Genomic DNA, 17,157 nt, shown 5'->3' on the forward strand with positions numbered 1-17,157 from the left:
GATTGATCCCACACGCAAAAAAAAAAAAAAAAATTAAGACAAACCTCACATGTATACTTCCCAAGAAGGATAGGAATATTATAAATGCTATTGTTTTCCAAAGCAAATATATATATATATATATATATATATATATAAAATAAATATATATATATTTTTTTAAGTATTTTTTGTTTTCTCATAATAAAATGCAAGTTCACTTCAGGGCGATGTGACATAATTACCAAAACATGCCATCTCGTAGCTCCTGATATTTTTCTAGCGGCTTCTTCCAACTGAGAATTATTTGAATGATTAGGGTCCTTTCATTCTGTATGGTGCAAACTCGAGGAAAGACACTTTGTGTTCACACACATCCCTAGCGTGCTACATTGGCTGGCTACTAATTACTAGTAATTTAATTGCTTCATTTAGTTCATACGTCACAAACTTCCCTATTCATGAAATAGCCCTCTAGCGAGTTTTAAGCTGTTGCTTGTTTTAGGTACCAAATTTCGGGAGGTTTTTGCATCCTACAATACTGAGATTCTAACAGGAACAAGGATTTCCAGAAAGAGTGAAAAGCTGCACAGCCAGAAGTTATCTAACTGCCCAGGATAACCAGATTAAAAAGGCACAGCTCAAGTCTCGCGAGACCCGTGTCAAGTACTTGTCAGTGCGCATGTGTCGGTTGTCCGGAAATTACCGCAGTGACTGCCGGGAGGAGGCAGGGAAGCCCGGAAGTAAACATTACCGGACTAGTTTCGTTTCTATCGGATGGTTGTCGGGTAGGCTGCGGCCAGACCGGGTAAGGAAATATTCAGAAGCTTTGAGGGAGGTGAGGTAGGAGTGGGAAAGAGCTAGGAAACCTCAGAAAATGGGTGGGTGGGGCCCCTGATCATCAGATGTATTTTCACGGGGGTGATGGGGGAGCCAGGACGGGGAACCCACTGTTAGGCTGGGACGCAGGCCTGCCATCAGTGTCCAGCCACACCAAGCAGAGAGTCGGGGTAACGGCGAGTGCCTCTTTGTTTCGGGTATCTTGAGCGGTCCTTTCCCCAAGTTGACTGTTTACTCCAGAAGAATTTCTTTGAGCTTCAATTTTCTCATTAGGTAGGGAGGATCTTACTTTCTTGTGCTATTATGAGGCTTAATGCGATGATCTATGTAAAGTTCTAAGCACTCTTACACTGTAGGAGTAAGACTACTCTGTCAGTCGGAGCTCTTGTTTTTAACTGGAGAAAGTGGGCCCCTCCCCAGCGAGGGCATCTGATAAATACAACTTTATTCATTCAGTTATAGTTTTCAACGTTGCAGGCCCAGAAGCCCCTGTCCTGTGGAGTATAACACGATGGTTAGAACTGACATTGGAATCAGACAGGCCTAGGTTTGAGATCTTTGTCTCTTCCTAGCATGTGTCCTTGTCGGAGAGTCTTAGTCTTTCAGAATTTGTTTCTTCACTATAAAGTGGGGTTGAAAAGATTAGTTGAGATAATGCCTGGTAAGCTCAAGCAATGGTAGTTGTTAAAGTGAAGATAATCAAATCTACCACTGTTTTTCATCTCAGTGTATACTTAGAATGTCATCAATTTATATATTACACAAGCATCTGTGGAGGTTTTCTTTGGACTAGATACAGGAGAGGATCACACCTTTCAGCAGCATCACAGACTCCTAGCCACAGAGCACTTCTTATTAAGAAAGAGCATGTGTAAAAGCGCAGTGTTTTCTCCTCTTAAGTTGTTCTTGTCAGGTATTTTGGTAACTGGGATGAAAAGCTAACACGGGCTGGAAGGTAGACAGGTACTGAACCATATGTGCTAAAAAGATGTTGATTTTTAGAATAGATGATAAGAACCTTTTAAGCTGTGTTGTTCAGTATGACAGTTACTGGCTACTTATGGCTACATTGAGACTGGAAATATGACTAGTCCAAATACAAGTAAAGTCCACATAAGCTTTTTTTAATGTTGATTGGCATTTGAAATTATAATGATTGGATACATTGAGTTAAATAAAATCATATAAAAGTAATTTTACTCTCTAATTTTTCATTCAGTTAGTGGAAAACAAAATTATGTGTGAGGTTGTTATTAAATTTCTTTTGGATAATGATGCATTGGAGGGTTACATTTGGATAAGAGGACATGATATTATCAAATTTTTGTTCTGAAAAATTAAACTGTCTCCAACATGGGGAATTAATTGGAGGGAATCAGCAGACCAACAAGTCAAAAAAGTAATAATATATAATAAGGTGGTAGCATTGAGAATGGAGAGAAGTAGATGCATTTCAGTGATATTCAGAAAATGAAAGTAATCTTAGTAATGAAATAGATATGTAGATAAGCTGGAACACTTATATAAAGAAATAGTTGGTGCCATCATGTACAACCACAAGAATGGGAAGTTAGACTCTATGGATGTATAATATGTCAGTATACATTTTACTGTCATGTATGTCTAAAAAGAACAAATAAAAAATTTCTTAAAAATTAAGTAAAGAAATGAATTATTGTCTTTCACTGAAATAGTACACAGTGAGAGGAGACTGTATTTCAGAGGGAAGATCAGGAGTTTGAATTAAGGTATATTGAGTTTAGGTGCCTCTGAGAACACTAATTATTTAATAGAGGTCAGGTAAACAATTCAGATACATATATTTTAAGCTCAGATAAATTCTGGAGTAGAGAAGTAAATTGAAACTCCAACAGTGATATATTGTAGCCTTTGAAACTTTGGAAACTGAAGGAGGCTGTGACTGAGACTTGAGGAAACTAACATTAAATAACTGGGCAGTAAAGAATGAGCCTTTAAGGAAACAAAGGAAGCAATGAGAGAAGTACAGGGGGAAAAAAGAAACATAGAATGTAGTGTAGACGCCAAGGAATAAGAATATATAAAAAAGGAAAGTAACAGAACTGAAAAATTCTTCACTATAAAGTGGGGTTGAAAAGATTAGTTGAGATCATGCCTGGTAAGCTCAAGAAATTGATTTAGTACAATTGAACATCAATAACTAGTGGTAACTCTTTCATTGGAATGGTTGGGGACAGAGGCTAAGTGAGAGTGAGAAGGGAAGCAGAAGGTGAGGAAATAGACATAAAGAGGCATTTTTTTCTTGAAAGAGGGATGGAACCCTGTATACTTTAGGAGTTACTATGGTTACCAAGTTTGGGACACATGCTGGAAAGGGCAATTCAGGAATGTACACAAGAGAAAAGAGTCCCATGAAATTTTAAATATGTGTCTCCCTCCATTTGTAAATTAGAGTTGGGGAAGAAACAGTGCTAAGTGTATGTAGAGACTTTTGAGGCAAAGAAAGAGACCTTTCACAGACACTATGAAAGAATAGACATATGAAATATAATATATAACCAGTGGTATGTGTTGTTAGCGATGTGTTTTTACTGGTTTCAGTCATGAGTTTATGAAGGCCTACTTCCTTCTGTAAAGTATTCTCCTTTCTTCCTTTGGGGAGGCCAGGTCATCATGTCGGCCGCAGCTGTGGACACGGTTAATGCTGCACCCTTATCAGGGTCCAAAGAAATGAATTTGGAGGAACCAAAGAAGATGACTCGAGAGGACTGGAGAAAGAAGAAGGAGCTAGAAGAACAGCGAAAACTGGGTAATGCTCCAGCAGAAGTTGATGAAGAGGGAAAGTGAGTAATTTTTTTCATGATCTATTCATTGAAAATTCAAATTTTTATCTAATCTTTTGTTTTGACAGGAAACCATTTATAGCATTTATAACAGAAATGCTAAGCATCTCTAAATAATAATACTTATGATTATTTTAATCAGTTTACTAGACATTATCTTTTAACTTCTTTCTCTGATAGAACATTTAAGTCACATTTCTACCTTCCTCCCTTTCTTCTCCTCTTCAGCTGTATCACTATCCTTAGTATCTTGATTGGAAATTTTTTCAATGTAACATAAATTACTTTCTTCTTCTTTTTTTTTTCTTTTTTGTTCTCTGTGCTTCACTATAGAGACAGCACCATATTCTCTTCCCCCTTCCACTGCAATATTTCTATTCATAGATTCTGTGTAAGTTACCTTTGTAATTGTAATACTATTTTCAAACTTTATTCTTAAATTTTTTTTTTTTTTAAAGAGAGAGAGAGAATTTTTTTTTTTTTAATATTTATTTTTTAGTTCTCGGCGGACACAACGTCTTTGTATGTGGTGCTGAGGATTGAACCCGGGCCGCATGCATGCCAGGCGAGCGTGCTACCACTTGAGCCACATCCCCAGCCCTTAAATTTTTTAAAACTTTTATTACAGAGACATCAACCCTCATATTCCTCAGTATATTTCTTCAGTGCCATGGTATATTGATCCATCAAAAAGACCTACTTTAAAGCATCAGAGACCACAACCAGAGAAACAAAAGCAATTCAGCTCATCTGGGGAATGGTACAAGAGGGGAGTAAAAGAGGTATGTAGGCAACCTGTGTGTGTCCTCATAGATATGGAGATTTTATTTTAAGAACTTAATATAAACTGGGAGGCTGAGACAGGAGGATCGCAAGTTCAAAGCCAGCCTCAGCAAAAGTGGGATGCTAAGCAACTCAGTGAGACCCTGTCTTTAAATAAAATACAAACTAAGGCTGGGGATGTGGCTCAGTGGTCAAGTACTCCTGAGTTCAATCCCCAGTACAAAAAAAAGAACTTCATTTAAAAACCTTTAATGTAATACTAAATAAAGTAGAAAGATTATGTAACCCTTTATCTGGTATGAAATTCACAATGTGTACTACTTTAGCTGCTGTATTTTCTTATTGCTGAAATCCTTAGACTTTTTCATTTATAAATGTGTGAAGACTTAACAGATTTTTCTTCTTAACATATTATTTCGGGCTGGGGTCATAGCTCAGTGATGGAGCACTTGCCTAGCATGTGTGAGGCACTGGCTTGATTCTTAGCACCACATATAAAAAAATAAAATAAAGGTCCATCAACAACTAAAAAAGTTTTTAAGAAATTATGTCTCTTGACAAGATGTCATGATAACCAAGTCATTTTTAAACTTATGCATATAAATAAAACACATGCTTTGTTTTCTTTACATTCGTATAGAATTCCATAACTACTAAGTACCGCAAAGGAGCGTGTGAAAATTGTGGGGCCATGACACACAAAAAGAAAGACTGCTTTGAGGTAAGTTCATCTTTAAGAATTTTGGAAAACTGATGTCAGAGTCTTTTTTAGCTTGTTAGAGAACTTATATTCTAAGTTTTCCTATATTTTGGTGCAGGTTAAAATTATTTTGAGCAAAATTAGTCCAGCACCATCAAGATTTTCTGTTAGAAAACTATTCAATTAGAATAGACTATTCATATCTACTCTGTAAAGGTTATATGAACTTTTCCTCTGGGCTACAAATATTTACAAAAAAATAAATTAATCTTCTACTTTCCAGAGACCTAGGCGAGTTGGAGCCAAATTTACAGGTACTAATATAGCTCCAGATGAACATGTCCAGCCTCAACTGATGTTTGATTATGATGGGAAAAGAGATCGGTGGAATGGCTATAATCCAGAAGAACACATGAAAATTGTGGAAGAATATGCCAAAGTTGATCTGGTGAGCAACATTCCCTGCTTGTCTACTGTCCTTAAATAATGTACATTTTGTCATGTCTCTGACTTAAAAACTCTATTTTTCAAATCTTAAAGCGCTATAAAAAATGGTGCCTTATTGAATAGTGAAAATAAATAGATGGTAGCTGTATTTGGCAGCAGTTTCTTCTTATTTGATTCTTTTATTGTCCTTCACTCACAACTTATATAGCAAAAGATACTGGAAACATAAGAACAATATGACATCCAAAGTTTTTGGTTTTTTCAGGTTTAAGCATTCTGAACTCTGGGCCCCTAGGCTGTAGCCCCATACGTCTATTATATTATAATTCTATCACATAACATGTGATGGTTGTAGAATAGACAAATTTTATTTTATTTTATTCTTTTATAACTTTTAATTCAAACTTGGTTTTTTTATTGTGATTTTTTACCTACTTACCCCCATTCCTTCAAACGATAGGCAACACTGCCTTTTTTTTAATTAAATGTAATTAATTTTTTTAATTAAAGGTATTTCAGTATCATATGAGATTTCACATAAAAATATGGACTTTTTTTTTTTTTTGTATTGGAGATTGAACCTGGAGGTGCTTTACCATGGAGCTACATCTCCAGTCCTTTTTATATTTTATGTTGAGACAGGATCTAAATCACTGAGACCACCTTTGATCTTGAGATCCTCCTGCCTCAGTCTCCTGAATCTCTGGTATTACTAGTGTGCTCCACCACAACCGGCTTATCTTTTTATGAACACCTGAAACATGATAATTCGGGAACTGTCTGACAAGAGTCATTCAGTTGTGTGGAGTTGCCTACAATATGCCTGTTTTGGTCAGAACTTTCAGTTTACCACTAGTGCCATCTGCTCAGCTGACTCCTGGTTCAAATAGGAGTTTGTAATTTGTCCCCTTTAGAGAGTCAGGCCTAGTTTAAAATGTTTCTTTCTTTTTTTTAAGGCCAAACGAACTTTGAAAGCCCAGAAACTGCAAGAAGAATTAGCCTCAGGAAAACTAGTGGAACAAGCTGTAAGTAAAAAAATTTTAAAAAAATATTCAAACTCAAAACAATGAAATGGAATTTGACTTAAGAATTGTATATATCTCTTGTTTAAAAAGACATTTGGGAGAGAGAAATACAGTATAGTTTTAAGCATCACTAATCCAAAAATCCAGAATCTAAAATCTAAAACTTTGAACTCCAGTATCATGCCATAAGTGGGAAATGCCACAAATAATAAACATTTAGAGTTGTTGACTAAGTTTCTAAAAGGGACTCTTAGCATGTATGAGTTGCAAAGCAAACACAACTCAGGAAGTAATTACTAGGTAGACAATTATTAAGGCAAAATAACTTATCAGATAGGCATTTAAAATCTACCTCTGTCCCTGGCTAGCAACCTGCTCTTAGAAAAAGTAATTTACTTCTCTGAACCTCAGTAGAATACTAAAATAGAGATAATGATAACACATACACCCCACCTGCCTGCCCCATACTTAACCTACATAAAACAAAAAACACTTTGTAATTGTTGACTATTATGAAGTATTATAATTGTTGTATTGTTCATTATTACCAACTCTGGGGAAAGGAAAAGGGTCTGTTTCGCTTGTTATGGAAACATATTCTCTGTAATTGTAAGCATATAATTCAGTAAAGGTACTGAAAAGTATGAAGGGGTCTGATAATTTTTTTCCCCATTTGGGTGTCTGCATATTAAGATGAACTGCATATAGTAGTGTAAATGTCTTATTTAAATAACTAGTGGGAACTCCAAAAAAATTATCTTTTAAAAACATTCACATATCTGGTTTTGAAAATATAACATATTAAGTGAGAAAAATTAGAAGATTATAAAGAAGAAAGTAAATAACCCCTGTGTTAATAACTTTTGGGGTTTGGATTTTTGCAGTGCTGGGGCTCAAACTCAGAGCTTTGCCCACGCCAAGCATGCTGTGCTCTACCACTGAGCTATATTTGCTCTCCTCCCAAATATATCTCTGTAATGTATATAATTATGTTTTTTAATGAATTCACCTTTACATATTTACTTATTAAAAGTATATAGTATAATGAAGGCTTTGTTCTCTGTGTCATTAAATCTAGACATATGACACCATTTATTTTTACATAAATTCATATGATTCAAAAATAAAAACAATTTAAGAAGATATGCAGTGAAAAAATTGCCATCCTGCACCCATCCTATCTCTAAACCCTCCCCGAGAACTTTTTTTTTTTTTTTGGTTTCTCAGAGTTTCTTGTATAAATATAAATAATTTTTTTCAAATATATAATTTATTTTCCTCTTCTTTTTTCCATGAGAAAACTAACAAATTATTTGTTTTTCTTCACCTTACATAGACTCTCTTAGTAGTTGTTCAATGTTCCATTGAGCATGATAAATTTATATTACCAATCATCTATTGTTAATTTACTTTTTCCTAATTTCTTAATAATTATACTCCACACAAAAATCACATTCTTTTTTTTTTTTAATCACATGCTTATACACAACATCTTTACACAATTTAATACATCATTTCCTTAGGATAAATTCCTAGAATTGTAATTATCAGTGCAGTGAATGCTTGCATTTTAAAATTTTAATGACATATCACTCATCTTCCATTCAGAAAGGCTATGCAGATTTATTCTCCCATCAGTATGTGTGTGTACATGCATATTCATACACATGTGTGCACATCTGTTTCCACATTCCCTCACTAATGCTATCTTCTTTTTTAATCTTTAAAGCCTCATTAGAGAAACATGATGATATACTGACCATGCTATAGGCATTTTGTAGAGTTAGCACACTAAGCAGTTGCTAATCCTTCCTGACAAGAATTTTGGACTGTCCCTAAATCACAGTATTGTTTCACCTGAGTAGATTGCTTTGCCAAAATTTTATAAAAGTTGGTTTTGGCTCTGAGGATTCTTATTACAAGAGTCTGGTCACATTTTCTTTCTGGGCTTGATAGAAAACAAGTGAGGTTTATGAACATTTTATGTCTGAAGACGAACACATATTGAAATTATACTTATTGGTTTTGTGAGATTTTATGAGCATTTAAAAGTACATTCATCTGTGTTTTACAAATTTCCAGGAAGAATCTTATTTCAGGATATTATATCAGTTATCTCTTGGATGCTTTTGTTTATTTCTATGTCACTTTTCCCTGTTATGTATATGTGTTGCTTTTGTTTGCATTTTATTTTTAATAAAAATAATACATGTGAGAACAAAAAGAAAAGAAATTGTACTTATTGGGTAATTTAGTCATCTGATCTACCTTTGTGTGATTATAATCCTATATAGATAAAAATTCTATAGAAATCTGGTTTTGTAGACAAGCTAGTAAAAGTAACTATTCACAATGGCATACTTGTATTCAGGATATCTGAGCTCATTACAAGTAAGAAATGTGAAAATCTGTTCAGTTAGGGGTTTTGTGGCGAATTTTTGGTTTTTAGCAGTACTAGGGATTAAACCCAGGGCCCTGTGAATGCTCTGCAAGCACTGTACCATAGAATGACACTCCTAGCTCCAAACTATTGTAATTATGTTTTTGAAGTGTTAAATAAGGCAAGAGGCCCTGGGTTCAATCCCCAGTACCAAAAAAAGACCTACATAGAGGGTTTAAATAATCAACAAATTGTGGAATAAAATAACCATGATTTTCCTTTTTTCACAATGCAGAATTCTCCAAAACACCAGTGGGGAGAAGAGGAACCAAATTCTCAAACGGTAATAAATCATTGGCCTTTCTAAGTATAGATTAACTTTCTTTGTTTTCAATGACTAGTATTAATATCATAGTAACTATTAGTAGTTTGCTTTTTTTTTTTTTTAAAATCAGGGATTGAACTCAGAGGCATTTAACCACTGAGCCACATTCCAAGCCCTTTTTATATATTATTTAGAGACAGAGTCTCTCCAAGTTGCTTAAGGCCTTGCTAAATTGCTAAGGCTAGCTTTGAACTCATGACCCTCCTGCCTCAGCCTCCCTAGCCCCTGGAATTACAGGCTTATGTCACTGCACCCAGCTCACTAATAGCTTCTAAATAACAAAAGAATAAAGATTTGACTAAAAGAAAAGTAAAGAACTAAATGCCACTCTTTTTTAACTGAATTTTCTTGTTCCCTCTCAGGAAAAAGATCACAACAGTGAAGATGAGGATGAAGACAAATATGCAGATGATATTGACATGCCAGGACAGAATTTTGACTCTAAGAGAAGAATTACTGTCCGGAATCTCAGGATTCGAGAAGATATTGCAAAAGTAAGTCTTGCTAACCTAATATACGTGTTTGAAAAATACTGTTTTCCCAGCCGAAACTGTATCTGTTCATATTGTTCATACTGTTCATATCTGGGTGTTAACTGGGTAATATAGTCAAAGAATTTTGCCAAGATAGGATATCATTCTGTTTTTGTTTTTTTTTTTTCTCTTCACCTATACCCTGGAAGTATACACACACATTTAAATGATCTTGATCAACTCTTCCTACCTGCTGAAATCTTGTTTGATCTAAATAATTCATTATTTAAATACTTTTTCTCCTAGTACTTGAGAAATTTAGATCCAAATTCTGCCTACTATGATCCAAAAACTAGAGCAATGAGAGAGAATCCTTATGCCAACGCCGGAAAGAATCCAGATGAGTAAGTATCAAATTAATTTACAGATTTCAAGATAATGGAAAATTAATTAATTTCTGACACAACTATAGATGGTGCTCATTTTAAATTAGAATCAATTTTATGAATTAACATTCCTTAAAACAATCCCTGAAATGGGTTTTTTGTTTGTATTTACAGAGTGAGTTATGCAGGAGATAACTTTGTTAGATACACAGGAGATACCATCTCAATGGCTCAGACACAGTGTAAGTGTTTGCTGTATGCCAAGGCATTTTATATGAGCTCCTAAGAAATTGAGGGTGGTGTTTTAAAGCTTGCTTTAAAGAAACATGCAATAAGGAGCTGGGGATATTACTCACTGGTAGAGTGCTTACCTAGCATGTGCAAGGCCCTGGGTTCATTCCCCAGCACCAGAAAAGAAAATAAATATGCAATAAATGTAGCTGGCAACTCATTTATGGTGCTTTGAATTATTCTAGTGTTTGCTTGGGAAGCCTATGACAAAGGATCTGAAGTGCATCTACAGGCAGATCCTACAAAACTAGAGCTGTTGTATAAGTCCTTCAAAGTCAAAAAGGAAGACTTCAAAGAACAGCAAAAAGAAAGCATCCTAGAAAAGGTAATTTTGACCAAAATGCTAAAGAGCTTAAGCATCCTTAAAGAGATGTTACTAATTAATAAGTATTCATTTTTATATTTGGAATATGATACAAAGAGAGCATTCAAGAAGTTCCTTTCAATCCATGAAAAATAGAGTCCTTTCCTTACATTCACTTGGAACAGACTGTTTCAGTAAACTTTTGCAGCAAAACATGCCATCCCAAAACTTAGTAGCTTAAAATAAACTTGCTCCAGTGCACAAGAGCCTTTGCTTCACATTTGCCAACTTCCCATCACCAAGAGTAACATGGCCAAGCTGAAATTTAAGGAATAGAGAAACAGATTCCATCTCTTGATGGAAGGACCAGCAAAGTCATGAGGCCAGGAGCATGCATACACCAATAAGAGGGACTTATGGCATCTTGTGATCTACCAGAGTTAACAGATGAGTAAGAACCGAAATGCCTTTTATTTGCTTGTGAAAACTTGGAGGCTTTTTTTTTCCACTGTTCTCTATAACAAACCTAGGAAAGGATGCTCATTTAATCTTTCTGGTTGAAAAATAAACCCTTCCAGAGTATTGAATGCAAACTTTGTGTACATGTATTTAATAATGTCCAATGTTCTTTTAGTATGGTGGCCAAGAACACTTGGATGCTCCTCCAGCTGAATTGCTTTTAGCCCAGACCGAAGACTATGTAGAATACTCAAGACATGGTACAGTCATCAAAGGACAAGAGCGAGCTGTTGCCTGCTCCAAATATGAGGAGGATGTAAAGATCCACAACCATACAGTATGTATTAAACTAAACCATTTACCATAGCAGTTTTGCTATGGATTGCATTTTTCTATTATAACTTTATTTACAATCATCACAATGCTCTTTGTTCTTTAACACTTACAGTGAGTTTTATGAAGTTTTTCCAAAAAATAGGAATAATATGAAAGAATACTACAATATTCACCTATATACCCATCTAGATTCAAAATTTTTTAACATGTTGTCAAATACTTTTGACTAGGTGTATGTATATACTGATCTCTCACACACACACACTGTATATTTGTAAATTTTTGAAACATTTGGAAATTGCAGCTATGACATTTCACACATTATTTTATTAGTTTATTTTCATATTGCATGTTCAAAGAAAATGACAAATACTAAAGATAATATTGACATTTATTTACTACATATGGAGGTTAGTGATCCAATAAAGGCTATTAGTTGTATTCTGTTTTGCCACTTTTATTATGAAAAATTTGAGACATACATAAAATCTGAAAGAATCTTATAAGCATTCCTACAGGCTACAAAAGCTCATCTTCTTTTTTTAAAACACATTTTACAATATGCTAAAGATATAAGTAGACTTCGTTAGAGTCTCTCCTGTTTATTGATTTTATTGATTATTTCCCTTATCATATTTAGTTCTTAAATCACTTCTTAAAAGATATACACAGAAGTGCCTTTTTTTTTTTTTTAAAGGGGGGGGGGGGGGAATTTTTACATTTATTTTTTAGTTTTTGGCGGACACAACATCTTTGTATGTGGTGTTGAGGATCGAACCCGGGCCGCATGCATGCCAGGCAAGCGTGCTACCACTTGAGTCACATCCCCAGCCCCACAGAAGTGCTTTGAATAGCTATTTTAGTCAGAATCTAGTTGAAGTTTGTTTTATTATTTGACTGTTATGTCTTATTCTAGAGTCTTTCTCTCTGTTTTCTTGACAATGATCAGATCAAGTCAACTTACCAGATCTAGCCAATTATCATGTAAACTGACTCGTATTCTATATTTTGACTGTTTATTAGTAGTATTATATAACTTATTCCTCGATTCTCTGTATATCCTGTAAATAAGAATTCAGATCCAAAAGCTTTTTTTATATATAAGTTAAATGTTTTGACAAGAATATGTAATAGATTATGCAGTATATTTCATACTGCATTGCATAAAACATACATTGTCATTTGCTATACTTTTTTTTTTTGGTACTGAGGATTGAATCTAGGGCATGCTAAACACATGCTTTACCACTAACCTACACCCTTCAGACCTGTTTGTTGTACTCTTGAAATAACCAGACTATAATTTTGTCTCTAAGTCAGGGATCAAAAACCTAAATACCTGTAGCAGCTCAGGCCACTGAAGTGAGCTAGGCAAATTGTACAAACTGGACAACAAACTCTAGTAAGCACATTCTCTGTTGGCAATAGTAGCTTATTGCCAAGTGGGAATATAGGACCAGAATTTCCCAGGCCTTAATTTTTAGAGAAATTGTATATCTTAAATTTTTTCATAGACTTTTGAAAATTGAATTAAAGACCATTGTAACTGTAATGCTAGCTTCTCAGCACTTGAGATTGGCCTGCCCTCTGTTAGCCAGAAATCCCCCAAAATTTTTCCCAAATTACCTTTAAAAGGGCTGTCTTATCTTATCAACAGTATATGAAAATCCCTAAAGTAATATCTCCCTCTCTCCCTCCCCCTTCCCCCTTTCTCTCTCTCTCTCTGCACAGCATATCTGGGGATCTTACTGGAAGGATGGCCGATGGGGATACAAATGCTGTCACTCTTTTTTCAAGTATTCCTATTGTACTGGAGAAGCTGGAAAGGATATTGTTGTAAGTAATTTTCTTCTTGTTTTTAAATATTTAAGACAGCCAAAGCTCTTAATTCAAACCCCACATAAAACATGTCTTCTCATGTTTCAGATTTGTGTGTGTGTGTGTGTGTGTGTGTGTGTGTGTGTGTGTATTGCTGGAGATTGAACCCAGGGCCTTGTTTATACAAGGCAAGCACTCTACCTACCAACGGAGCTATATCCCCAGCCTTTAACTTGTTCTTAAGTGATTGCTAATTATAACATTCAATCACATTACATTTGTTTTCCCACAGAATGCAGAAGAATGTATTATAAATGATGTAAGTGGAGAAGAATCTGTGAAAAAACCTCAAACCCTCATGGAAGTAAGTCTGTAATCATTTGTTCTACATTTTTAAGTCCTGAAAGGAGGACTTTAAACTTGTACTACAGCTTTGTTTTCACCCTAATAGCACTAATTTTAATCTTCCCTTTCAGATGCATCAGGAAAAACTAAAAGAAGAGAAAAAGAAGAAGAAAAAGAAAAAGAAGAAGCACCGAAAGAGCAGCTCAGACAGTGAGGATGAAGAAAAGAAACATGAAAAATTGAAAAAGGTACTCCATTAAGTCCAAGTACAAAGTGACAAATAAGAGTATTCTTTATCTGAGGGACTTAGGAAATGGTCTAGTCCTGTTTGCAAGTTCATTTTTAAAATGAGGAAATGAGCCAAAGTCTGAGTTACATGCCCAGGTCATATTAATGGCGATTCTGTGGCTCTAGGTATTGCCACCTTCTTGGAATATTTGGTAAATATTACTTATTCACCAAAGAAATGTTCTTGGCAAAGTTGTTATTTTAGAGTTATTGGCATATTGCCCAGAATGAATTGCCTTCTGGTTCCATCATGTGTAAGTTTCAGCAAGTCCTGGAGAAAAATTGGACTTACACTCTCTGCCAGAAGCATCAGCTGTGGGCTTGTAGAAAAAAATGAGCCCTGTTCAATTTTTATTATAAATATAATTTCTTCAACATTGATTTAAAATGTCATAGAATGTTTTGTGCTCTATGAAAATGTCATATGAGTCAAATACTGATTATTTGTAGCTTCACAGTGGAAGAATTGACTCCTAAGCCCTTTTTAGGTAATCTATGTTTTTTATATAACTCTTCAGATTCAGTGGGGTCTTGGATACTTTGCCACTTTTGAACAAAAGAGATCTGACATAGCACTGTGATAGTAATTTTTTCCCTCTCACCACAGGCACTGAATGCAGAGGAGGCCCGCCTTCTTCATGTTAAGGAGATCATGCAGGTTGATGAGAGGAAACGGCCTTACAATAGCATATATGAAACTCGGGAACCCACCGAAGAGGAAATGGAGGCCTACAGAATGAAACGGCAGAGGCCAGATGACCCCATGGCCTCTTTCCTTGGACAGTAACTAGTCGTAGAAATTCATCCAGGGTAGATTCAGCTGACATGGTCTTTTCAACTTCTTGCTCATGATTATAGACTGGAAAAATCCTTGTCTACTCTTCTTTGCTGACTAACTTTAATAAAGCTTTCAGAAGTCTCAAAGTAAATTCATTCTTTTCCACACTGAAGAAGTGAAGATCTCAAACAGAAAGTACATTAAGTGTGGAGTAAGATTGGAAATAGTCTAATTTTTATATTAGTGATATGGAAAAACCTTTACTCTCTACTTACCAAGAATGTTTTGTACTTAACAGTTAAGTCTCAAACTATTTCCTCAATTTTTTTGGCCTTCTGTCTAGTATTAGCACACACATTGAAAGTAGATTAGTTACTCTTTCTCAAAACTAGGGCTTCATTTTTTTTTTAATGACTAGCAATTACAGTTGTAATTTAACTCTGTTATTAGTTATTTTGTAATCACTTGTTTTTAACCTTATCAGGTTTTCCTGGTCTGAAATGAAAAAAGTTATTTTTACCTTGGTCTTTGGGTCACTATTTTCTCATTCTTTAGTCAATATAATAGTACTTTTACTACTATTGGAAAAATACTAGAAAAACATAGAAATTCTTTCATTTATCATAGTAAATATGGTTTGTAATATTTTGTTATTTATTATGCCTTTATGTAATGATCATGATATTAAGTTAGATTGTAAGAGAGTGCAGAATATCTGAGAGATACCTAATCTTCATAGCTAGCTAGCAGGTGTCACTTTGTAAAATTTGCAGGGATCAAAACCTGAAGTTGGAGGTTTCTTCAGAGAATTGTAATGATAACTTGTATGGATCTTAGTAACTGAGATCACTATGATCCCCAGGACACTTTATGAAAATAATGCTGATAGAGCAGAATCAGTGAAAACAGACTAAAATCTCCGATATGAATGCATCTACTTAACACCTTTCTAAACTACCAAAAAAGTGTGTAGTATACTGTGTTAAGTTGAAATCTCTTCTTAGTTCTAGAAGAACAGCTGAGTCAAATTAGCAAATACTGGGAATATACATGGTGTCTAGATTCCAACTAATTGAAATTAAAATAGCAAGGCAGATCTTATTCTTAAGATAGTCAAAATTTTGTTTTGCTATTCTTACGTTATTAGGGTGGTTCAACATCAAGTCTGACACTGGTGTCTGTCTTCTATTTTTTGTTAATAAAGGTATGTAATTAAGAACACTAAACTTAGTGGTTTGTAGTGTTATCTCAAATACTTGGTCGAGAAATGGGTTATACTATTGGCAGGAAGTCTGAGCTAGTTTTATGAGTTCGTATTAAGAAATTCCAGCATTCTAACATCCCACATTCTTTAACAGCCTCCCCTAACTCTTCCCCTCAAATGAACCAGCCTTGTGGAATGCTTCAAAGACTGACTAAACAAAAATAAACATTTCACTAAGTTTAAAAGAATTTTGGAAGCAAATTGCCTAAAAATATGAAAGAGGGCTATATTTGGGTTTATCTTTTTCAATAATGTTTTCTCGTTTGTACACCGGGGTTTTTCTTTAAAATCATTTTAATATGGGTTTATTACTTTTAAATCATGTTGTTAAAAGGAATTTTAAATAAAATTTATCTGTAAAATGGATTGAGGACTTATGAGACATTCATCCACATTCACTGATGGAAAGGTGACCAACATGGGCAGCAAGCACCACTTGTGGAAGCTCCTCCTCCACTGCATCTTAATGGAACTTCAGGTCTGCCCAGTTTGCGTGATGCGGAGATGCAAGGAACTGTTCTTTTTCCTTGCTGACACCAAAAAGTGATAAATATTGGAGCATTATCACTTCAAATTCAAAACATTGCAGCTCTCTGTAAAAATGTGGAACTATGTGGACAAAGCCAAGTGCCCTCCATTCCTAAGATTCTACAATTCATCCCCAGAACAACACAATTAAAATTCTCCAGCTCCACTCACAGTAACAAAATTGCGGCGGGCCAGCGCGCATGCACCCTCCGCAGAGACTCCGGTCCTCGGCCGCGCTACTGCGCCTGCGTGCGGGAGGCGCCGCGCCCAGTCTGCGGGCGGGAAGGGCGCGGGACCCGGATGGAAAGGAGCCCGGCCAGGCAGAAACCGCGTCTCTGCGGCAGCGTCTGGCTGCGGCGCTCCCCAAGTTCCCGTTCGAGGGTCTGACCTTTGGAGCCGCCGCCTGGACCGGCTCTGACGTCCTGGCCCCAGGCTGAACAGTGAGCCGCTCTGGAGCCTAAAACGGCGCCAAAACGAAGCCCGAGCATCCTCCCGGGCCTGCGCCTCGGGCTCGGAGACCGGCGGG

At 35.7% G+C, this 17,157-nt stretch overlaps 3 protein-coding genes across 6 annotated transcripts in view; 2 read left to right on the forward strand and 1 right to left on the reverse strand.

Moving 5' to 3' along the window:
* Pttg1 (PTTG1 regulator of sister chromatid separation, securin) overlaps positions 1 to 557 on the reverse strand; it is an 8,505-nt gene extending 7,948 nt beyond the window's left edge. The window contains exon 1 of one of the 2 annotated variants that reach the window (XM_048816104.1): positions 225 to 557. In XM_048816104.1, the coding sequence (XP_048672061.1) occupies positions 225 to 237 (13 nt within the window). In that variant the 5' untranslated portion in view covers positions 238 to 557. The remainder of the gene's footprint in view (positions 1 to 224) is intronic. The other variant, XM_048816118.1, reaches the window with a different exon arrangement.
* Positions 558 to 663: 106 nt separating this feature from the next.
* Slu7 (SLU7 homolog, splicing factor) lies at positions 664 to 16,065 on the forward strand. 2 transcript variants are annotated; one of them, XM_015492653.2, is made up of 16 exons: positions 664 to 787; positions 3,466 to 3,641; positions 4,270 to 4,423; positions 5,065 to 5,145; positions 5,408 to 5,572; positions 6,528 to 6,596; positions 9,272 to 9,319; positions 9,724 to 9,855; positions 10,141 to 10,238; positions 10,395 to 10,462; positions 10,697 to 10,836; positions 11,450 to 11,611; positions 13,342 to 13,446; positions 13,721 to 13,792; positions 13,905 to 14,021; positions 14,669 to 16,065. In XM_015492653.2, the coding sequence occupies exons 2-16, from the start codon at positions 3,472 to 3,474 to the stop codon at positions 14,846 to 14,848; spliced, it is 1,761 nt and encodes a 586-aa protein (XP_015348139.1). In that variant the 5' UTR covers positions 664 to 787; positions 3,466 to 3,471; the 3' UTR covers positions 14,849 to 16,065. The 2 variants fall into 2 exon arrangements, with proteins under 2 accessions (XP_015348139.1, XP_015348140.1); XM_015492654.2 differs by having other exon boundaries at positions 690 to 787; positions 3,461 to 3,641.
* An 810-nt stretch (positions 16,066 to 16,875) lies between these two features.
* The window catches only part of Zbed8 (zinc finger BED-type containing 8), a 7,505-nt gene continuing 7,223 nt past the window's right edge, over positions 16,876 to 17,157 (forward strand). Inside the window, exon 1 of one of the 2 annotated variants that reach the window (XM_048816088.1) lies at positions 16,876 to 17,157. This exon is cut by the window's right edge and continues 169 nt beyond it. The gene's annotated coding sequence lies outside the window, so the exon portion shown is untranslated. The other variant, XM_015492655.2, reaches the window with a different exon arrangement.

The sequence above is a fragment of the Marmota marmota genome, unplaced genomic scaffold (genome assembly GCF_001458135.2).
Source record: "Marmota marmota marmota unplaced genomic scaffold, marMar, whole genome shotgun sequence".
In the NCBI taxonomy this organism is placed as follows: Eukaryota; Metazoa; Chordata; class Mammalia; order Rodentia; family Sciuridae; genus Marmota; species Marmota marmota.

Coding starts and splice junctions, on each gene's coding strand:
- Slu7 (XM_015492653.2), top strand. CDS start 3,472: ATGTCGGCCGCAGCTGTGGACACGGTTAATGCTGCACCCTTATCAGGG. Junction 5,146..5,407: donor AAAAGAAAGACTGCTTTGAG/GTAAGTTCATCT, acceptor TCTACTTTCCAG/AGACCTAGGCGAGTTGGAGC. Junction 13,447..13,720: donor AAGCTGGAAAGGATATTGTT/GTAAGTAATTTT, acceptor GTTTTCCCACAG/AATGCAGAAGAATGTATTAT.